General features: G+C 29.7%; 2 protein-coding genes and 1 long non-coding RNA gene across 6 annotated transcripts; all 3 read right to left on the minus strand.

The window, feature by feature from the left end:
- Positions 1-577: 577 nt before the first annotated feature.
- Positions 578-2,351, minus strand: LOC114177604 (amino acid transporter AVT3C-like). The gene has a single exon (XM_028063018.1). It carries the CDS (start codon positions 2,169-2,171, stop codon positions 933-935), a length of 1,239 nt encoding a protein of 412 aa, XP_027918819.1. The 5' UTR covers positions 2,172-2,351; the 3' UTR covers positions 578-932.
- Positions 2,352-12,722: 10,371 nt separating this feature from the next.
- Positions 12,723-15,213, minus strand: LOC114178298. 4 transcript variants are annotated; one of them, XM_028064123.1, is made up of 4 exons: positions 14,946-15,089; positions 14,708-14,817; positions 14,458-14,493; positions 12,723-14,362 (listed from the first exon to the last, which is right to left on the minus strand). In XM_028064123.1, the coding sequence occupies exon 4, from the start codon at positions 14,186-14,188 to the stop codon at positions 13,058-13,060; it is 1,131 nt and encodes a 376-aa protein (XP_027919924.1). In that variant the 5' UTR covers positions 14,189-14,362; positions 14,458-14,493; positions 14,708-14,817; positions 14,946-15,089; the 3' UTR covers positions 12,723-13,057. The 4 variants fall into 4 exon arrangements, with proteins under 4 accessions (XP_027919924.1, XP_027919923.1, XP_027919922.1 ...); XM_028064122.1 differs by lacking the exon at positions 14,708-14,817 and having other exon boundaries at positions 14,946-15,189; XM_028064121.1 differs by lacking the exon at positions 14,708-14,817 and having other exon boundaries at positions 12,723-14,493; positions 14,946-15,213.
- A 5,795-nt stretch (positions 15,214-21,008) lies between these two features.
- On the minus strand, positions 21,009-24,222 carry LOC114175910. Its single transcript, XR_003602943.1, has 4 exons — positions 24,135-24,222; positions 23,948-24,023; positions 21,665-21,733; positions 21,009-21,501 (listed from the first exon to the last, which is right to left on the minus strand). It is a non-coding gene; the product is annotated as an uncharacterized LOC114175910 (long non-coding RNA).
- Between the last annotated feature and the right edge of the window lie 221 nt (positions 24,223-24,443).

Below are 24,443 nucleotides of genomic sequence, written 5' to 3' on the forward strand. Positions count from 1 at the left end.
TACTAGTAATAATGTCAATATCACTATCCAATTGGAGTATAAAGATTTTTTTTACATTTATCAGACAAGATAAATTTCTAGCACATGTTATGAGGCTTTCTACTCAATAATTCAAGAAATGTCATTCTTGTCAGAAAGACGATCCTTGAATTTGAGAACATTCAAAATGTTAAGAAATTATTGTCATTGTGCTGGAATGATGTTAAATATTTCTATTGGCTCACCTAAGTTGATAGAGTATAAGAATGTCCATATTGTTTTTCGTCATAATTTCTTACAATTTTGAAGAAAAAATTAATTTTCCCTAAAATTTTTCGAGCTTTTGATATCATTACAATAAAATTCATTTTCTTTATTCATCAAGTCACCAATATAAATACAGTCATTAAAAAGTCTGTTTAAAATAAGAATACATCTCTTAAATATAATAAAATAAATAATCATCAATAATAATATCAATAATGTCAATATATTATTAAAATTATTATAAAAAAGTTGGTCAAAAATAAAAATAAATAAATAATGTCATATATTTGAACTAGAACCATTATTATGATATATAGAAATAGATACAACTCATGTTTACCCTTTGAGAGAAAAGTCAAACCTTTTACAAAGTTGGTTTACTATGATCAATAATTTAAGTAAACAGTACACAATTACGAACCAAAATGAACTCATTGATATTTCACCTAGAAACCTCATAATAGTAGGGTTTCTAAAACCAGCTCGCTTTAATTTTAAAAAAATGTGTACAAGGTTGTGTTAAAATAATATTTGTATTAATGGAAAAACCCTTAAAAAGCACATCCATTAAAAATGATCTCAGCAACTCAAAAATTTCTCCATCCAAAAAAGAAACTGCCTCTGTTTTATGAAACTGTTGACTAAGTACGTAGTATTTAGTAAGAAGAAGAGAGTTTTTGTGTTGTTTAGCGAAGCATGTGCAATAACGAAGACCAGGTTCCTGTGACTGCAATAACCAACCCAAAAACCACAATTGCCCCGTCAGAAACCAGACAACTCCAATTCATCTCTTCTTTGAACACCAAATAGTGAAACGTAGCTGGCAACACAAAGCTAAGAATCACACAGACGCTACTACCAACCAATGATAAAAAATCTGCAAAGTTAGGCACCAAAATTGCCACCAAACTCACCCCCAACACCAACAACCACCTCAACCACAAGCAGTACTTAGAATCACACAAACGTCTCTCAACCAACTCGTACACCGGATTCATCATCAAAGGAAAAGTAAAGAACAGGTTGATGCAGAGACCCAACTGCACCAAAGCACTTACCAAACCTGGTCCAAGATTGGTAGTGATAACCCCTTGAGTTTCTTCACCAAAAGCAAAGTAACCTATAGCAGCAAACGCTGCAAACAATAGAGAAATCACAAACATTCCCGCACCCAAAACCCCACCAAATTTCTCCTTATCCTTCGCCTCTGATTCCAACGGCAAAACCATTCCTATCCCTTCAAACGCATACACTGCCACCCCTAAGCCGTAGAAAAACACGGACCAACCCCCAAAGGCCTCCAAAGAAGGCCTATTCTTCATGAACACGAACGTTTCGTCCACCATCACCATACTCTTGGCCGCAATATCAACAACATCAGCGAAAATGCTCAAGGGAGCCAAAAGGGTCAAAGTTGGGATAGCATTAAGGCCGAGCTGAAAGGGGAAACAACCCCACAGAAACAAGACCTTTGGCGTCAAACCCAGAAAAGAAGACCATGTTGAGGTGTCACCGGCGAGATTGGCCAACGTGGTGGAGATGAAAATAAGGTAGCCGACACAGAAACCGCAATGAGAAAGCCCTATCATGACATCAACGAAAAGTTTGCCAGGAGGGCCTCCAATGGCGTACCCCAAATCACCGAAAGAGTTGAGATGGGGGAAGCCCACCTTGTTGGATTCAAGCTTGCGGCGAGTGCGCACGAGGAGCATCATGCAGTGGTAAGTGAGGAAGGCGACGAGGAAGAGCATGAGCAAACCCGTGACCCAACCCGTTTTCTTGAAGCTGTAAGGGAGACCGAGCACGCCAGAACCCACAATGGATATGAAGATGTTGGCGAAGGTCTTGAATGTTGAGGAGAGACGGGGTGCATCCGAGAGAAGAGGCACGTCCTCTCGTGGGGTTTCAGCACCGTGAAACCCCATTTGGACAAGGAATGAAGGTGGTGGTTCTTCTGCAAATGGAGGACGATGGGTGCAGAAGAAGCAAGAGCCTGCAAAGGGAAACGAAGGTGGAAGAATGAGAAATTTTGTGTAGCGATGAGGTGTGGTTGTGACCTTAAGTCAAGGTTCGCAAATGCTAATATAGTAAATATATAAATTGAATTGTGGAATACTAAGGTGGGAAAATGGCCATTCTCTGGTGTCTTATTGTCAGCTTCAGATTTGTTGGGTGAGGAACACAAAACACGCATCACTCTTCATAGATCGGATTTGTAATCCAAGATTCTTTAATTGGATCAAATTAATTCATCCTTCTTCATATACTTTAAACTTGAATTTAAATTAAATTAAATTAAATTAAATTAAATCTCTCTCTCTATATATAATTTGGATGAAATTAACATTATAATAGATATCATTATATCTCAAGATTAAATCGTATTTGAATCAATCTATACATAATTAAGATAATAACATGAAGATAAAAATGTTGGATAATTCTAATGGAAAAGTTTTCCTTTTTTTTTATCCATTTTTATTATGTTTCTATTTCGAAATCCATTCTATATAATAGGAAGATAACTAACAACTCTTTAATTATTGATTTTGTTTTATAATTTGTGTTTAGAGAAAATTTGATGTAATGAATAAGACTAATTTTTATAATGACTCGTTATACTCCCTTAGTTTGGAAAATAACTATAATTCTTCCTAAGTTCAGAGAATATCCATAACATAACTCTATCATGCTACTATATTAAAGTTAATTTATTAAAGTGGATGAATTTATTTTTTTATTTATGCAATGGGATTGAATTTTTAAAATATTAGAGAATAGAGTGAAATCTTCGTAGGAATGACAATTTTACTTACAAAAGAAAAAGAATTTGAAGTTGTGTCACGCATGATGACTTTAGTTTAGCCCGTTTTTTTTAAGTGATAGAAAACATTAGTTAAAAATAATATTTATTATGCCAACATCATTTTTAATTTTGTTTAAAATAAAGTGACTTTTTATTTTATTATATTTTTTGAATTTTTATTTAAATTAATATTTAAAATTAATTAAATTAATTAAATACATGACGAAAATAATAAAATAAAGAAAAGTTGTAGTGATTCATATTATTAAGTAAGAATTTGAGGAAAATTAAAAAGAATGTATCAATCAGGAAAATTGCCCATATAAATAATGATGTATCATTTTGTATTATTTATTTGCTTACTGATTTTTAATATTACTTAAGAATTATATTTAGTCTTATTATAATAAACTTTTTAATTAGTCATTCTATTAGTACAGATAACTATATTTAATTAAGCTAATTCAAATATTAAGAATAATTATAACATTAATAAACTATTTATTTTATTAAATTTTTGAATCATTCGATTAATATAAATTACTTAAAATTTTAAAAAGTAAAAGAAAAAGTTATGAAAAAGTATTTAAAAAAAAAATAAAGAGTTGAAATCGTCATACCTACCAAGACTTTACCTTATTCTATAATATTTTATAAACTCAACCCCATTACATAAATAAAAAAGTAAATTAATTCCATTTTGTAAATTAACCACTATATTACATCATCGAGAAGATATCAAAGTAAATTGATCAAATTTGTGATTTGATGTTCGGGATTTAGTGAATTATATGGAATTCAGTTGGATTTATAGAAGTGTCACAGAAAGATTTTTAATTGTAAGGGTTGTAAATTTAGGTAAAAGAAGGTATTATTCTGCGTATAATCATCAAAATGATTGTTTAAATGTACGGAGTATTACATTTAAATTAGTACGCATGTGAAGGTACGAAGTATCGTATTTTCTATATTTTACACATTTATTTGAAATATGTGTCATGTATTATTATATTGTATATTAATTTTTCATAATTTCGGTGAAGAAAAATATTGGTAAATATTTTTTAAAAAGTAATCTATATTATTCCCGCATTAATGTCAAACCTTTAATAATAACATACGTTAAAAGTTTTTTTTAATATATATATATATATATATATATATATATATATATATATATATATATATATATATATATATATATATATATATGTGTGTGTGTGTGTGTTTGTGTATAAAAATAGTAATTCATTTGGAATTAATTATAAACAGGATTGATATATAGGATAGATTTGAATACGCTTAGGTCTTAGTCTTGTTGAATTCTTTAAGAATTGATAACCATTGTTCTCAAAGTGCAATACCACTTAAGTGGTATGATTAGCTTTAGTGTGTTTATCATTGTTTGACGATGGTATGAGCGCTTAATTAAGCAATAAAGAGGATAACTTTAGAGAAAAATTGTACCTTGCAAATATTTAATATAATTTAAAAAAAAATTAAAATAAAATTTGGTTCTTACTAATGTTTTATGCAATATTAATTTTAGAGATTAATATTATTTATTTATAAATGATTTTTTACATTTATTTTATTGACTACATATTATTTTATTTTAAAATTATATAATATCCAAAAAATCTCATTAGGATAAGCGTTTTTATTTTTTAAACAAAGGCTTTGATACCATGGTAGAATGTGAGTTTTAAACCTAACTCAACCTCACAAAACCACCTTGTAAGGTGAGGTTTGTACCTCACTTATATACTATGAAATTGTCTTATCTCTAGTCGATGTGAGGACTTCTAATCCTCTCTTATCTATAGATACCACATATGTGCATGGATAAAATACACAACACAACAAACAATACAGCTCACACAAGAGTTTCCATCTTCTTCTCTATACTATTTCTTAAAATAATGATATTCATAAAGTTCAAAGATCCTTCACTACTGCACTCGATTGATCTAACGAGTTGTAGTATATTGGGATAAAATGCAAATAACCTTGTTTTGTCCTGTACAGTGGAGTCGTTTTCTCTTTAAGAACAATGTTATGCATGTCTCAACCCAAGCTATTTCTATTACTTACATCATTTATAATTTTGTTATCCATATATTTGTCTCATTCTTATTATTATATAATTATTATCAAAATTTTCATTAATATTTTCCTAACATTCTTAGAGAGAAAAGTATTTTTATTTTACTTCATTCATGATTATTTGTTTTAATTGCAAAAGTTAGAGATGATGTTATGTAATGTGTTTGTCATGGATATGATTAAGTATTTTCAAGTATATCTAAAAAAATTATGGATAAACTTTCCTTTTTCTACAAATAACAAAAAATAAAATGTTGGCTTATTGAAATATGATTATACTTTTCTATTTTTATATATAGAGCTACTAATTAATATGTTATGATGTTTCAGATATACATATTTGATGGACATATTGTCTAATCATATTTATAAAATGATTTATTATACTAGACTGGTATTAAGTAATGGGAATCACTTAATTTGAAATGTGAGTCTCTTGTAATGTTTTATGTAAATATTCTTGTGAAAAATAGTTGAATTTGAAATTATTAATATATGTTTTTTATCAAATTCATGAATTTAAAAATTTTCCTTATTAAATGAAAATAAAAATAATTGTTTTACTTGACATCATACTTATTACTTTTATGATTTCAAAATTACTTCCTTCATAGTTTGATTATACTCGATGTTTAAAACATAAGCCTAAAAAATTATTAAATTATTTTTTTATGTTTTGGTTATGTATATTTGTGTTGAGAAAACATCATTTTTATTTTTAAAGTTTGTTCAGACTTTTTCGGTTTAATTACAAGCCTGAAGTTTATGCTATTACTATAGATGTTACATATGATTTCTAATATGAAAGGTATCATGTCATTAACCCTTAGTTAAATTATGTTTTTAATTCAAACAATTGGTTTATGTGGATAATATTAATGTGTATGCTAATAAAAATTTATTTTGTTTATACCAAAAATAAAAATAAAATATTTTGTTTATTACTAAGTATTTTTTAGTGTTTTTGTTGGTAAATGGTATATTTGTGATGGTTTGTTTGAGTTAAGTGTTATACATTTATCTTGTAATAAAATATTTAATAGTTCTTTTGATTATTACAAATTCGAAAGTTGTGATATATGACATATTATTATTACAATTGGTGAGAAGTTTGGTTAGAGATTATTCAAAATATAAAATTTAGAGGTACAAAATTAATTAAAAAGGAAATTGATGAATATATGTCTTTATAAATGAGTGATTTTTGTGAAATTTATGGTATTATTCATTAACTAACATCTTCATATAATGTCAATCTAATGGTATAGTGAAAGGAAAAATAAAATGCTTTTGTTTGATATAAATGTTATACTTCAAGTTCTAACTTGCCTAAAATTATATAAGGTGAAACATTATATTTCGCTTGCTATTTTGAACATAATTCCTTATAAAGGCTGTGATAAAACTTCTAATGAGTTATGAATGAAAAGAGAACCATATTTAAAATATTTCATAATATGGAACGTCTTGCAAATGTTAATATATTAATGCAAATTTAATTTTGATTCTGAAGACAAAAAATCAACTATTAGTCATGTTTACTTAGAATGGAGGCGAGTATCATGAAAATCGGGTAAGTATGGGTGGACCTTAGTTGGTCCACAGGGGGCCATGGCCCTCACTCCCAATATTTTTTTTATAGGTTACTAACTAAAATTTATAATATATTTATGATTTTTAAAAAAATAATTTAATTATAGGTAAAATTTAATTATTTAATGAATTTAAAAAGGATAAAACTATTTATTAACACCTTTTTACTCATTCACTTATGATTAATTAGTAATTTCATAACTAAATTGCTAATATCATATTCAATAGAAAATTAATTTAAAATTTTAACTTTAGTATTTTATTGTTAATACTCTTTATTATTCAAATTTTAAAAATCTATCAATCATCTTTGAGCTATAGCAATCTTTAACAAGAATAAGTACATTTTACTTAAACAAAAAGATTTTTTTTTTTGTTAAACAAGATTGTGAAATAAAATAGAAGATAAATTTTTTGTATACAATATAATTATTTACATTGAAAAAAGATGTATGTTTTGGCTTAATTATTGATGGGTTCAATAATTTAAATTTACAGAGAAAAATCTATTATATATATGTGATTTCTTTTATAGATATAATTAAATTATATATTTATTTTTGTTGTACTAGTGATAGTGATAAAACATATAAATTTTAAAAATATTATTTTGACTCTCCAAAATTAGTGGTCAAGATCCGTCACTGCGGCTAAGAAAACTATTGTTGCATGATGTACAACGGAAGCAAAGATTCTTGTTGTATATACTATTTTTATTGAGACATACCTCATATTGCATTGTGATAGTTAGGGCTGACCAAATTGTACTGAACTGCACTGAACCATTAAAAATTGCACTGAACTACAAAATAGTTCACCTGAACTGCATTGAACTGAGAAACAGTTTAGATGAACTGAACTGAACTATTTTTTTTTCTAACAAACTAAATTGAATTGAATTGTACTAAACTGCACTGCACTATAATATGAACTGAACTGAACCGTTATAAACTGAACTGTTTTATGAACTGTACTATTTTTTAACCATTTCAATGTGTTTTTCACTATTTTGTTAAATTTTTGAAATAATATTTGATTTTTTATTTATTTTGCATAATTAGACAAATTTTATCTTGTGGTTTATTCAACTAAAAATTATTCATTTTAAACCTTACACATATTACTTTAATAAATTAATTTAAACAAATATTTTTTATGTTAAATATAAAATACAAGTTAAGTCTCCTAAAACAAATATAATTAAATTAGCATACTGTAGAAGAGATGGTTAAGAGAATTTATTACTTTTTTAAAAGAAATATTTTAATAAAAACTTCTTTGATGTCAAAATAGTATAAGATAAACCATGTTGATTAGAGGTTAGTCTATGGCAGTATAAGATAAATACTACAAAATGCATTATGTTATAATTTCAGCCTTGAGGTAATCCTAACCTGAATAATTAATAAAGTTTAAAAACTAAATATTTGATCTTTGATTTATCACCTGACAGACGCTACACTTCTATTCAACTTCCACTGACAAATCATACATCGAGAAAATTGTGCACAATGGAACTTTACAGAAGCACACATCTATGTAAATGAAATGTGTTTTGTAACAACAGAGCAAGTTGGACAGCAGTTTCAATTATCCCACAGTTAACTGAACTTAATCCGTAGAAGTTCAGTTTTCTTAAACTGAATTGTATAATAGTTCAGTTCAAACTTTGTTGAAATTGGTTCAATTATTTTAGTTTAATTTAGTATAGTTAATCCATAGTTTAGTACAATACAATTAACTTTGCCCACCCCTAGTGATAGTCAAGTTGATATATATATATATATATATAATATAGCAAAAATTTATTAAAAAAAGATATATGAGAGTAAGACATATTAGAAACTTATTACTCATGATATTATTTTTTTTTACTTTGTCACGATATAAAAAAATATTGCAGATTCGCTTACAAAGGTTGATGCATTAACAAGTATTTGAGTCCTTAAGGACAATGAGATTAAAACTCACAAATTAATTACAACAGCGAACACTCACCACATGAATGACAATCTCATAGAATGGAGTTCAATAGACAATAAAGAAGTAGTTATTGACTAAAGGACACCAAATGATATGAGTGAATATTATGTGTCATTCTTATGGTGATGTGCACTATAAATATTGGCAATAATTAGATTGAGATATGTGCATTATTATGCTTAAATTTTAAAATACCTCTTAATAAATTCAATGACGATTATTGTAGGGGTGTGAGTCACAAATCATCGTTTAAGAGTTTACCTAGTGAGTGTGATGGTGGGGCCGCCATTATCAGACTTGGATAGGTCTCTAAGGGACACTCATGAAACAAGATACATGCACAAGGCCGTAACATGCACCCACTGATTATAACCTAAAATGAACATCAATATTGTATGTGTTATTTACTAAAGCCCAATTATAGAAGATATAGTTCAAAACAATTGAGTTTTTGCATCTTCTCGAGTTGAAGTTTATAAGCATTAGGTGTAAGGCTCAAACCTAGAAGGTTCTTTACACTGAAATACATATTTTGCTTTAAAAGATAATATATTTTATTTTATTTTATTTCTTAAATTATGCAGTTGTTGGAAATATTTAATATAATTTATAAAGTAAATAATTAAAATAAAATTTTGGTGTTACTTATCTTTTATGCAATATTAATTTTAGAGGTAAATCCTAGTTATGGGTAAACGGTTTTTTATCCTTATTTTATTGATTACATATTATTTTATTTTAAAATCATATTGTTATAATTTACTCTTAAGTCTCTTTTTTCTATCTATAAATATCACCTATCTGTATGGGAAAATACATAATATAACAAACACTACAACTCAAAAGAGTGTTATGTCTTCTTCTGTACATTATTTTTTAAAATAGTGGTGTTTATAAGGTTTAGGGTTTAGAGTTTAATAGTGTTCATAGATCTTTCATTGCACTTGATCGATCTAACGAGTTGTTCTATTTTAGGAGAAAAGTGCAAATAATTTTGTTTTATCTTGTACAGTGAAAATGTTTTCTCTAAGTACAACATTATGTATACCTCAACCTAGACTATTTCTATTCATTCCTTCATTTATAATTTTGTTCTATATTGTTATTATTATTTTTATTTGTTTTTCAACTTTATGAATATTTTGTTATCCATATTCTTATCTTATTTTTATTGTTATATAATTATTATTATTATTTATTTTGATTAATATTTCCTTATTTATGAATATTATTATTATTATTATTTACGTTCGAGTTTAATTTTAACTTGGTATAATTTCCTTTTTAACTTCTTTGAAGGTAGATTCCATGTTGAATAAAAAATCATTGTGAATATCTTGTTTGAAGGACAAACAAAATTTTTTAAAAAAAAAAAGCCAAACTCTAAATACTTTTTTGGTATCAACATCTTCATCATCAAAAGTTATATTTGAGAAATTTGTTGCAGCTACAACCAGAACCTCATCAGCCATATCACATTCAAAAAAAGAGATGAGAAAGAGACTCTACATTCTATCTACATAAGAAACACAAAGAGCATAAAAATACTCGCTATAATGGACAACATCATTAATCGACATTCTATTACGAAGTAACTTCCAAAGAACAAGAGTTTTACCAGACAGGATAAACCTTACCAGATCAAACTTTACCACTAGCATATTTTTGAATCAATAGTCCAAAATCTTCCAACATCCAATTAGCCACGTCCCTGTCTTCAATCACCAAAGAAATGAAAAATCACACAAAGAAGAAAATGATGAAACATATTGCCAATTAAATCCATTCCATGCAACCTTCACGGGAAGAAAAAATCAATTTAATTAAATTAATTCCATGCAATCTTCACCGAGAAGAAAAGATTCAACCCACAATCTCTCCCACCATCCCTTCTAAACCCACCAAACCAGACTTATTTTTTCAAATTGTTAGCCAACCTTCTTCAAATCTACGACCTTTCCTTTCTTTCTCTTTCATCTAACCACTAAACCATTATCATTCCCACCAACTTACAGTTACTAGACATTGCTTTTGAATATCTTCGGTTCATATAAAATTTCTGACCCATTTCTCGATTTGAGTAAGCATATTCATTGATCATTTATAAACTTGAAAGTTATAAGAGAGGATACGAGCAACCACCAAGTTCACCAATTAAACCCTTTCCATCATAATGAATAACTAGGTCAATTTATTTCTAATCTTATCCACCAAGGTTGAAAAAAATTGGACTTATGAGCACCAATGAATATAGGAACACCAAGGGAATTACTCCTCTGTTACAAGCTAAAACATTTTCAACTCTTTTGGTGAGAGTTAAAGATGATTCGACAATATTGAAAATGTCTTCTTTTCTGTATTGAATATGATCAGATGCAGCACCATATTCATTTAAAAACCTCATTAGAGTCCTTGAAGATCTATTATTCCCACTGCAAAAACAAAGATGTCATATGAATAAAGAACATGGAAAAGGAGCTCCAAACCTCTTGGACCAGTAATAGGAAAAATCTGTTTAGAATGAACCAATTGAGTAATCCCTCTACTAAGAACCTCCTCAGCCAAACAAAAAAAAAAAAAAAGAGAAAACGAATCTCCTTATCTAACACCTCTTCCACGAAAGAAAAAGCCAACAAAACTCTCATTAATCCTAATAGATAAATTAACAGATTTAAGAATCTCCAAAATCTAAGAAGAAACATTTCATGAAAAAAAAAAAAAAAACAGTTTAACACTTGAGTCAGAAAATCCCAACTGAGAATATCAAATGCTTTGAAAATGTCAATTTTAAACACCACATTACCTCTTTTCACCTTTTTTGACAATAAATTTATAGTCTTAAAAAATCTTAAGTCAAGATCCTTAATGATAATTTATCTTAGTCTTCAATGTTTTATATTCAAAAATTATATTTTAATATAAAAGTTCTGAAAAATATACTCTGAGATTGGATCTAAATAAAGCCTAACTAGTTTTCCATCTGTGTCAACCAACACAATATTTAAACATTATTTAGCTGAGGGTGATTTTAACTTCAAACTCAATCAACGCAAAACTGTTTTAACTGAAAAATACACTAACTTTCTAGGATCAAAATTTGATATTAGAAACTACAATCAATGATGGTAGATAACGTTGAGAGTTCGAATAACATTTTTTTCAATAGGATATTGATCCCATTTTAATTTTAGAAGAATAAATTAATGTATTACTCAAGTTGAGCTCATCGCGTAAGTATAGCTACAATAGACTATATAGATAAAATAAGTTTTAGAAAAAAATTACATTTTATTTATTTAATCCACTTTTGTTTTTGGAGTAAGGTTAGATTTAAATGGCTAAATATAAATTTGAGATGTTGATGAGATTAAACTTAACAAAAGAATATATATTAAATGTATGTTCAGTGTGAAATAATTGTTTCCTAGGATAAAATATAAAGATGCATATGCATCCTTATAACACATTCTGATTGATGAAGAAAATTAATAGGTTGTTGTGTGGTCAAAGTTATAATGCTCAACCAATTAAAAGAAGTATTGACATTCTTGTTCTGTATAATATTCTTTGTCAAGACAAGTATCTGTGACTCAGAATACAAAGGATTAGATCAGTAAACGTTTCTTTATACACTTTTTAGATACATTCGAAACACTTAGATTAAAGTAACAGTATTTCAGTTAAAGAAGACTATTTTATCATTTTCTTTGATACAATTAATTATTTTTTTAAAATATGTACATCATGCTCTTAAACAAGAGATAGTTATTTGAAATGAAGATAATATCATTTGTAACAACTTAGTCATAACTTACCTTCATTTAATGCCAGGAAAGTAATAATCTACCAATTCAGTACGTAACTTCTAAACTTTTAATGCCAAGATAATCCATATTTCAATATTAAAGCAGCAAATGGGAAAAAAACTGTCAGCATTTCATTCACACAATTTGAATATAGAAAAAAATAAACAGCATAACAGAGAGTATAAATAAAAAACCACCAGGTCTTCACTTTTTATTCTCCAACAGAAATGAGGAGCAGAAATAAGCAGCACAATGAAAAAGCTGATCAATTCATTGGATCCTCCTTTTTTTTAAATTCAAGCTTTCCTGCCAGTTAAAGTAGCACAACTTTGAACTGAAAGATGTATAGCAAGCAACTAAATCTAAATTTACATTTAATCAGTACAAATCCATTACAAAACCAAAATGAACAAAAAAGATAAATTCCATATTGTAAAAAAGAAGCATCATGATTCCTACCTCAGCTATCAACATCTATCACAGTAGCACATGGTCATTCCATTGTAATATATGAATTTTATGACTGCACAGCTTTATTTTGTTTGATACAAGCCGGTGCCTTGAAATCTTGGCATTTCCACATTGACGTAGCCTCAATAGGCAACGCTCTGTCAGTGGATGACTCAACTGTAAACAAATGCATACTATCAACAGCATTATTGCCGGTGTTCATTCCAGTCAATGGAGAACTTCTGGCTCTTATTTCTTCTTTTGGCAGCGCCTTATCTTTCGAGGTGCAAATGCTTAAGGGTAACTTTTTTAGCTTCACCCTTCCTCTCTTCTTACCTATGGGAGATGACTCTTCACAGTTCTTCCCTTTTGATTGACTCGACTCTGCTTCCCCATTATCTATCTCTAATTGGCTTGATCTATAATATTTCACCCCTCTCTTATCTTTCTTACTTGAGCTTACCTCTTGGATGGATCCTTCAGAATCAATCTTGCCAGCTACTGCATGCTCGTTGTTCAAAGATAAGCAATCATGTCCAAGTGCCACACCAGATTCAGATCCCTCTGTCATTTCAAAACTTGAAGAGCTTCTTGGCTTCTTATGTTTACTACCTTTAGAGTCTGAGTTTGGAGAATTCTTAGAGATTCTTGGAGAACTGTTCATGGCTCGATGTAACTTACGGGCTAATTCTTCGTCTGTCCTACAATTTTCAATTGGCTGGTTTTTTTTGTACAACAGTTGAACTGGGAGATGCTTCTTTGACTTGTTCTTTTTCAGATTTCTTTCCTTGTTTGCCGCCTCCTCGGAGAAAGATGCAACCAAATCTAAAGCCCTCTTGGCTGCAGCTACTGCCGTCGCAGCTATTGCAGCCTTTTCTTCAGCTGCTGCTCTGGCAGCCTCTGCAGCTTTAGTCGCAGCAATTGCTGCAGCTTTTGAGGCCTCCACAACCTCCTCAGGTGTAAGGTTAGGGTTATCTGAATGACAAGTTAACAAATGCTTCAGCCGGGCCTCAAATTCAGATGAAAAGGATGATGATGAGGGGGAAGCAACATCGGTTACACAAGAAGCAGCAACTGGAGATGGTGAGGCAGTAGCATCACTATCCGAACCCTGTTTCTTCAATCCAGCAAGAAGACGCTTCCGAGGTGGTAAAAGAACATCAGCATCCAACTGGCTAACATCAGATGATTTCTCCATGCTCCCCCAGTATATTCAAATTTATGACTCAGAAAACAATGAATATATCTTAAATGAATTAAATACCTACTCCATTGCCAATCACATCATTGCAACAATTGATCAAATCTTTCTCAATTCCACATCCCACATGATATCGGGATTTTAACAACCCTACAAGATTCCTAATGAAACCTACATAAAACGTGAAACAATTCAAAGACTATCCAAACTTGTACCAATATTTATTGTTAAGAAACTTCCATGAGAAGAAGAAATTGGACCCATACCCAACATCAAATTCTTCCATTTCAACACTCTGATTCCTAAATAGAAAGAAAAGAAACAACAAATCAAACTCAAAACTAAGAGTACTACAGACAATTTCATTATTACAATTAGTTTATCTAGAAAAACGTCAAACACAACACAGCAAAACTCAATTTTCAAAAATCACCAATCCCAACTATTCCTAGCAACCGAGAAAGTCGAGAACGTCGAGAACGCATAATTCAGTAACATAATCATAAGATCCAGGACCTGAATTATATCAGGCATGCGGCACAAGACAATCTTTTCAGCATCCCAATTGCTAATCGATTTGAATCAATCCACAAAGCAATGAATCAAGAACAAAAAGCAATCCAAATCTGGATTCAGCGTAACCATGCAAAATCAATGGAATTTTCATACCTCATGAGTCAAATTCAACAACACAAATAAGATGAAAGAAATCAAAATACAGTTGAGACCATTGAAAACAAAAAGAGTCATGTACCTGATCCTGTTGCCGAAGCTAAAGACAAATAGAGAAAGAGGGACAAAGGAAGATCCAGGATTAGGGTTTGAGAGAGAGAGAGAGGGGGAAGAAGAGGTTGTGATGGTGAAGAAGAAAAAATCCAAGGTATGTATAAAACCCAAGATCTTTCTATTTATAATAATAATAATTTTTATAATAATAATAATAATATTTTTATTTTTATTGTTATGTAAGAAAGAAATGAAAGTAGAATAAATTTTGGTTATGATTATAGATCCAACAAAAACACCAGTTAACTTCACTGATTTTCAAGTAACCTCGTATTTCTTCTCTAGTTGTCAAGTTGGATCAATGACAACACTATAATTGTTTTTAAAATCAATTGAGAGATGGTGTGCAAGGCAAAAAGAAAATGTAATAAATATACAAGAGTTTATCTAAGATCTCACATTCATTAATACTTTTGTTAGTAATTTAGACTCACCCCTAAGTAACATTAGTATTTTAAACATTATTCTATTCATTTATTTGTATTACGTTTTTGGTATAGATTAAATGGATTTTTAATAATATATTATATATTCTCAACAAATGTAACTTCCAACGTAGTTTATTCAGTTTATTTACTTGACTAAATTTATTAAAGAACTTACAAAGAAGTGATTAAGTAATAATTTACAGTGTTTTTTTATCATGTTAAATCCAACCTATTTTATGTAAATATTTTTAAAAGTTCACCTTAATTTTGGAACTTTACTAAAATTAACTCTTAAAAATTAAAACATTAAAAAAATATATGAGAAGTAAATATTGATTCTTTTATGCGAGAAAACAGTGTATAAAAACTATTTGTCACCTTAACCTTGAATAATAACATGGAATTGAATAATAACAGACGATGATTATTACAAAACCAGTAAAACGCTAGTTGTTTTTTTTTGTTGTCAGAGTTTTGTGGGTTAATTGTACAAAATTATATTGTAACACATAATTTAATAGATCATACTTGTAAAGTTATATTCTTTCACTTATATTTAACAAATCTCTCACCTTTCCTGTTTTACTTTTCTATTTAAATTATTTCTCTCTTAGATTTATTTATCAGTTAATAATAAAAATAATAATAATAATTTCTTCATAAATTATGAGATTGTATAAAATATTATATATCCAATAGTTTAAAAATAAATAAATATTAACAAAAGAAGAAGTAGTGTGTGGTTGTATGAATTCATACTCGGTAATCATAATATTTTGAATGGTACTTATAATTATTACTTACTCATGTCATGGTAATAATTATTAATTTAATGTAAAGAGTGACTTAGTACATTTAAATACATCATGTTATTTAATCAACTTTTTTTAAATAAATAAATAAATAAATAAATAAATATATATATATATATATATATATATTATTCTGTATAATAAATAATTGATTATCCTCTGACATATATTTATTATATGAAGAAAAAAAATTATATATATATATATATATATATATTTATTGTTTAGTATTTAGTGATAATGTGTTACAGTTTAGACATGTCATGGTAATAATTATAAAGAGTGACTTATTACATTTAAATGCACCATGTTAGATGCACAGTCTTGGAAAGTTAACTAATAATTTGACTATCCTTCTGAGGTAAATGAATAAATGTATATAATAATAATAATAATAATAATAATAATAATAAAACAGTTGATAAGAATGACAAAATAACTAAACTGAGTGAAAGACGTTTTGAGCTCTAGTTTTCAAAATAATTTATACTCTATACACTACAAAAGAAATAATAGAAGATTATCAACTTTTAAGGATAATTTTAAAATAATTGTATTTATGTTTTATTTTATTTTATTTTTACTTAATCACTAAATATAAATTATTTTTACATTTACTAGGTTAAAAAATGTGTAATAACAGTTTTCTTAATAAAAAATTGTAAAACTATTTAAAACAAATATACTCAGACAAACCTATTTATTATTATTTTTTACTTGTGTTTTATTTACAAAATATAAAGAAAACAAATCTGACAACACTTGTAACAACCATACTGAACAAATACAGAACAGTACAGTTACGTGTCAGGCTTTCCGGATTATAATGTTATGAGAATGAATGTTGTATATTTCAATTTCCGTCTTTCAACCGCTTCACTTTAATGATTTTTCTCTTTCCCAAACTCTGACTTTATGGGAAACCTCCATATTGTGTTTCTTTGTCGACAAGATGTAGCATAATTTTACCTTTCACATTGTTCATCATCATTATCTGAGAAATATTAGAAAATATCGATTTAAAATAAAAAACTGATAGATTAAATAAAACATATTAAAAGATAAAGAATGAAATTTAACTTTTGTAAATAAATAGAGAAATAAATAAAGTAATTAATTTATTATATATATTTTTTAACTTTCCATTATGTGTTATCTTATTGTAGAAATCTAGAATCTCATGTTACAAACTATTAAAAAAAAAAAAAAAAAAAGACTACCTTTCAATATAGGTGATGTGGTAGATAAAAATGAGTTTACTTTAAGAATTTAGTTTTAGAAGTTCAAATCAGTGCTTTTAATTTAAAAAACATTTTGATTTCTCAAATTTTATAATTTATAAATTTATTATTTCAAATTTAATGTCTAGAACTAAAATAGGCCTAATTTTAATTTTTCACTTTAATGTTTGAAAAAGAAAATTGTGCTTTGTTTAAACTTGAAAAACTAAAATAACTTTTTCAAATTAATTAAGAAAGCAAAATTTAACTCACCCTCAAACCTAAATACTTCATGGTACTATCACTACCGTTATAGTTATTATAGTTATTCTCTTATCCTATTTAATAGATAAGTCTAATAAATAAAACTTTACATAAATATAATATAAATAAATATAATATAAAGTTGAGCAATTACATAAAGAAAATATCAAAATGCACAGTTATCAAAATATCAAAATCAATCTTTTACCGTTATCCAAAACTATAATGAAAAGGAAATACCAAAGATCTCAGAACAATGTCATAAACATGTCTTAAAATGCTAAATAGTTTGGCAAAAGGATTGCTCATCAGAGTAAGGAATTACAATTAAAAAGTTCTTCAAAAGAGGTTCAACAACGAGCAAGATCCAACATAGCTAAACTACACCGCAACATCTTCCTCATCATGATGATCACCAGGGGTCTCCGCATCTGCTCACACTCATATAGGTGATCATTGCAAAAAGAAAACCAAACAAGAAACAGACATAGAGAGAAAGGGTAAGCTGGATAAAAAAAAGAATGATTTTGATATATAAGCACGCGGGTTACAAACAGGTAAACCCATAAACACCCAAAGCATGTAGTAAACAGTAAAATACCCTCTAACTCAATTATCTAAATACATGTAGTGAGATCAGATTCACTTATTGCTTGCACTTGTGGTGGATTTCATCCTACCACACACAAGGTTAGTCCATGATCATCTAGGGTCATTCTCCTCCCAAAGACTAGGACCTCATGTTATTCTCACCACATGAAACAATCTACTCTATATGAGTCTGACTAATTCATTAGAGTGTCAGGATGCAACCTTACTTGAATCCTTAAGTCACTACACACATTACTTTATCATTAAAAGGGATGTTCTCCATGAAATTCCCACACCAAGTCCACATGTTATCTCATAACATTAACATCTCATGCCAATCACATAAAATACAGTCTCAAACACCACACCATACATGCACATCATCATGAATAACACTCTTGAGAAGTAAAACAACAAATAATAAAAGAAATCAAACAATAAAACACATCCCTGCATCAGTCTCGCTCAAGCTAGAAGTCTTCGCTTAAGCGGCATAAGTGTTCTCGCTTAAGCTAGACGTTCTCGCCTGAGCGAGATTGCCCTTTGCTCAAAACTGGAGTTTCTCGCCTGAACAACAAAACAACTTGAGCAGAAACTTGGGTGAAGTTTCTGCTATTCTCGCTTAGACGAGGGTTGTTCGCTTGGGCGAAAACAACATATTTCCCCCCTGTTCACACATGCAAACCATAAATCCAAATCTATTTGTGATTCTTTATATAATTGACGTACTTTTCTATGTCTCCTTGATACAGATGGTTTTGAGACCATTGATAATGATTTATTTCTTTTACGTGAATTTGAAATACTTTGACTTACCAAAATTCTAAATTCTTATTCTTACATTATGAATATGAATTATGGCTGTTCATATATATATATATAATATATATATATATATATATATATATATTTATTTATTTATTTATTTATTTATTTATTTATTTATTTATTTACGAGATATCAAATTTCTAAATAAATATATGGTTTCTACCAAGTTATCAATTAGGTTAAATCTTTTATTTCCTGTGGTGTAACATGTGAACAACAGTTAATAAAGATTAACTACAACATAATGGAGATGTTCAAGCCAATAAGTAATTATAATTATTTAAAAAAGAAGTTATGTATTATTCTAAAATTATCTTAAACAAAAAAAAAAAAAAATATATATATATATATATATATATATATATATATATATATATATATATATTCCATGTCTATGTCAATTAGGACCATTTAAAACAAAACACAATAACATTTTAGAGTTTCAGAAGATGAAGAAGTTTTTCCTACATACATGTAACATCTTAAAAGACTATAGATGCTCCTATTTAAATACAATTATCTAGTCTTCAAAGTCTTGTCTTAGTTTCAAAGTTACTGGTCTCATCTACACCTACTGCTGCTACCGTATTACGTATTATCATACGATCATTATAGGAAAAAAAAAACAGACAACACACCAATAAGAACTATAAGATAAGCTAAAACATTTAAATAAAAATAAGGAAAAGATAATTTATAATTAAAGAAGGGATATAAAATAAATTTAAATATCAGTTGTTCATTAGATCAACAATTCTTCCTCATTTCTCTTTATCTTTACTTCTCAATTACTCATTCAATGAACCTTCTCTTCAAAGTCCAACATAGAAACTCACATCTTAAGTATTAAACATGTATTATCCAACATCAAACCATATTGCTCTATCCAAACATTCCAGTTAACAAAATTCATCCCAAAGGTGCAAACAATTCATATTCATCAAATCATATACCAGGTATTAGCCTAAATGGCTCAGTCCAATGTCTCAAACAACCATCAGCCTAATGTTGCTCAAACAACAAAAATAATTCTACATTATGTTTTCGGAAGACCAATGAATTGAATGGATTCATGAAACTCTACACCTATCATGCCTTCTCGCAATTCCTCCATTGATGTTTCAACACACAAGGCCAATGTTCCCAAACCAAGCCATGACAGAATTAATCCCATTAGTTCCCTAAGTATGATACTCTTTCATATCATATTATCTACCATGTGGAGTGATGACTATTTCACAACAACTATTTCCCAGTAAGTGTACTGGTATGTAGTAGTATCAGCAAGTATCGTATCCAAAGGGATTTAGCAAGTATATTGGTAGTTTGATTTTTGGGTTTTTTTACTTGTGATAAAGAGTACAAGTAAAATTAGATAGTAGTTATTAGATAGATTGAGTGAAGTAGGGGTTATAAATTGATTTCATCACATCTTCTTGTACCACACTACTACCATCTTGTTTACTTATTATGTAAATCATTCAATATCCTGAGAGTACTTTTTTTATGTAGATATAGGTTCATCCCTGATACACTAGAACCTAAGGACTCCAAACCTGGTGTGATTCCTTAACTCCTAGTAGAATGAGTCCTTGCTTTAATGTGCAAGACTTTCTCCTCCAACATTCACTCTAGTATGCCATGGAGCATCTAGTACATGTATGATAATTTGATTGAATCACAGTTTGAAACTGATTTCCCAACTCAATCTAAACCAGTTAAATAGATGAGTGATCAAGTCATCATTAAGCATAAATCAAACCACAAACAATTGAATGAAAGCAAAGATAAATACCCAAGAAGTAGAAATGAATAGAATCAGAATTGATTACATCAAACTTGGGCACGAGGGAGTTTAATTACTCATAGAATATTACAATACAATTCCAATAGCATTTTCACATAAGATCTACTCTAAGAGCACCTCCTTCATGCCTCACAGAACCTATTCTATCCTATTGCTACATTGTGGAGCCTCCACTCAGTGCCTAGAATGAAGACCCAAGGTCTTTATTTATAGAAATTTTTGGGCAGTGCTTAGCCCAACTTTTGGCGCTCAGTCATGCACCGCCTTAAGTGTTGAGCACATTCTCTTGTGGCTCAGTCATGCATCGCCTTAAGTGTCGATCTCATTCTTTCATGGCTCATTCATGCACCGCCTTAAGTGTTGAGCACATTTTCTTATGGCTCAGTCATGCACCGCCTTACGTGTTGAACACATCTCTCGTGACTCAGTCAGGTACCGCCTTAAGTGCTAAGCACCATTTTGTGGTGGCTTAGCTCCAAAAGTCATGTTTTGGATCCTTCTTTTACTACCTTACTGAAGCTCAACCGTGAATTTTGGGGCTCAAGTGCATCATTTTTAATTCTTCGATAATTTGCTACAAAATCATCAAAAATTCATCAATTTCTTATTTTTCTTCTTTTTAATACCTCATTCTGTGATTATAAACTAAAATGAATTCTTTACTTACAAAATATGATCAATTAAAGCATAATAAGTGTCAAATTTATATAAAAATTTTACAAATTATAAACACTTACCGTGAAACTCCTTCGACTCGACACTACTTAAATGTCCACTTTGTGTGAGTTAGACACTATTGACCTACACTATTACCACAATTGCAACATCAATAAGTATACATATAATTATAATGTTATAAAAAACTAAGAATATAAAATATCATGATTTCACACAAAAACATATTTGTCATTCCAATAATCTTACAATTATATTAACTGATGTAAAATGTGTACCTACTAGTAAATAATAGGTTGTAGAATTATTTTCCAACTAACCAATAAATTCCTAATTGTGAAAGGACAATTAATTATAAACCATATTTTATCTAGATCACCTACATAATCCAAATAGAATATCCAAGAATATTGTCACATCAAACATATGGTAACTATATGCGCTACCACCGACCTATGTTACTTTTTAGATTAACTTGCACTCACTAGATTATGATAGAAATGTCTAGTACACACGTTATATAAATCAAACTTGTAACATCCCAAAATAAAACCCCAGTAATCATATTAATATATATTACTAACAATCTATTTTTATAAAATTTTATGATCAAATCAATATATTTTAAAGAAACTACGTTGGATTTAAGATCTTTATTAATAAAACATTTTATGCATAAAAAAAATGTTCGTAGTTTTTATTATACCTGTTGTTGTAGCTCAATTTACAAAATAAATTGTATTAATATAATTGTGACATCCATTTAAATAGAATAAATTTACTAAAATAAAATATCACATAATTATAATAATAAAAAAGCAACCAAATGAACAGTATACATATAAGAATTCATTGTTACAGTCATCCATGCAAGTGTTTAAAAGATATTAAGGCACACAAAAAATGTCATGAGCAGAACATAATTTAAAAAGGTTTAACAATTTGCAAAAGGTTGCTCCAAGAACAAGGAATTACAAAGACACCAAAGCCTTAAAACTGCTTCTAAAAGCCACATATAACAGACCAACTAAACTGTATCACTGCCACCATCAAGTCTACCTTCAGGATTTCCCCCATCTGCTCCCACCAATAAGGTGATCATCGCAAAAGAGAAAGTAAGACAAGAACAAACACAAATGAAAGGGTAAGCTATTTTTTCATATTATAGCAAGCAAATACTTAAAATAGGTTTCAAGCATGCAACAAAGTAGGCAAAAAATCATGTTATAGCAAACAAGCAGAACACTATGACTCAATTATCCGGATACATATAATAAGATCGGATTCACTGGACGCTTGCACTTGTGGTGACCTCTACTGCTCTATAGAGCCATTGCCAATGGGTTTCACCCTACCACACACAAGGTTAGCCTTCAAGCATCTAAGGTCATTATCCTGCCAAAGACTAGGGCCTTCTACTACTTTCACCACTTGGATCAGTTTGTTCTATGTGAGACTAACTGATCCTTTAGAGTTTCGGGATGCAATCCTTACTTGAATCCTTATCTTAATTATATACACTATACACCACCATGAGATCTCCCCCAAGACTCATGGAATTACGCGTATCTCACACCAAACTCATGTTCCTCATACCATAATCACCACTTTTATTCTCAAGCATCCAATTCTCATGCTACCACACCACCAACCATCAATTTCATGCCATAAACCAATCCAAGCATACAAATTTCAGTTCATTCAAATTAAATAACACTTGCATTTTCACATACTTCATGCTTTCCAAGATAAACAACCCACCACAACTAAAATCAGGAAAATAACACACAAACTGCACTACTCTCGCTTAAGCTAGAAGCGACGCTTAAGCTAGAAGTTGTCGCCCAAGCGACAAAGACTACCTCGCTTAAGCTAGGCTATTTCGCCTAAGCGAGCACGTTAATAGTGGCACTCTGCGAGCTCTCGCTTTGGCAAGACCTTCTCGCCTGAGCGAGACCACTCTTCGCTTAAACCAAAAATCTCTCGCCTGAACGAGGACTCAAGCAGAGAACACCAGGTTTTTCTCGAGGGTTCGCTTGGGCGAGCCGTTCTCGCCTGAGCAAGATGATGCGTCGCTCGGAACAAGAACTCTCCGCCTGAGCGAGATGGTCGAGTAGAACCTGGGCGAGCTTCTGCAATTCTCGCCTAGGCGAGATGAGCTCGCTTGGGCGAGAATATCAGTTCTCCCCCACTGTTTCACGCACACAGCACCAAAAACAACCAAGCACATCCATACAGTTCATTCATATACGAGTACAAACACTTTTAAATCATTTTAAGCATACAACAGAAGCAGAAACAGACCACATACTTCAAAATACGAAAAAGGACCTAGCTTCCCTTACCTTGAGTAAAGTTGAGCTTAGGGGAAAGAAAACAAGTAGCAGGAGGAGTTCCAAGACCAAAAGCAGCTTTAAGAAGCTGGAAACATAGCAGACAAGAATAAGAGAGATTATGATTGGGACCAACACGAAATCAAGCTTAAGAGGTGAAAGGAACCATAAACGAGATTGAGCTTCGATTTCTACTTACGTGGAGGTGGGTTCAATTCTCTTTGAGGGAAAAACCAGTTGTGCCCTAGCAGAGCTCCTACTTCAGCACCGTGAGAAGGAAAAGAGAAAATTTTTGAAAAAAGAAACAAAGTGAAGGATTAGTGGCTGGAGAGGGGGTATTGGGGTCCCCTATGGCCTAGCCTTGGGCCTACGAATAGGCCAGGCTCAATCACTTATAAGCTGAAGTGAAAAAAAAATGGGCTTACAATAATAACTTCAGTTAATTATTTCTTTACTAACAAATTATATTATATAAATAATTGAATATTCTATAAAGAAAATATTAAAT

Source organism: Vigna unguiculata, chromosome 3 (assembly GCF_004118075.2).
Source record: "Vigna unguiculata cultivar IT97K-499-35 chromosome 3, ASM411807v1, whole genome shotgun sequence".
NCBI classification, from domain to species: Eukaryota; Viridiplantae; Streptophyta; class Magnoliopsida; order Fabales; family Fabaceae; genus Vigna; species Vigna unguiculata.

Bases quoted from the DNA above. Each gene is read 5' to 3' on its own strand.
- LOC114177604 (XM_028063018.1), bottom strand. From the start codon at position 2,171: ATGGGGTTTCACGGTGCTGAAACCCCACGAGAGGACGTGCCTCTTCTC.
- LOC114178298 (XM_028064121.1), bottom strand. From the start codon at position 14,188: ATGGAGAAATCATCTGATGTTAGCCAGTTGGATGCTGATGTTCTTTTA.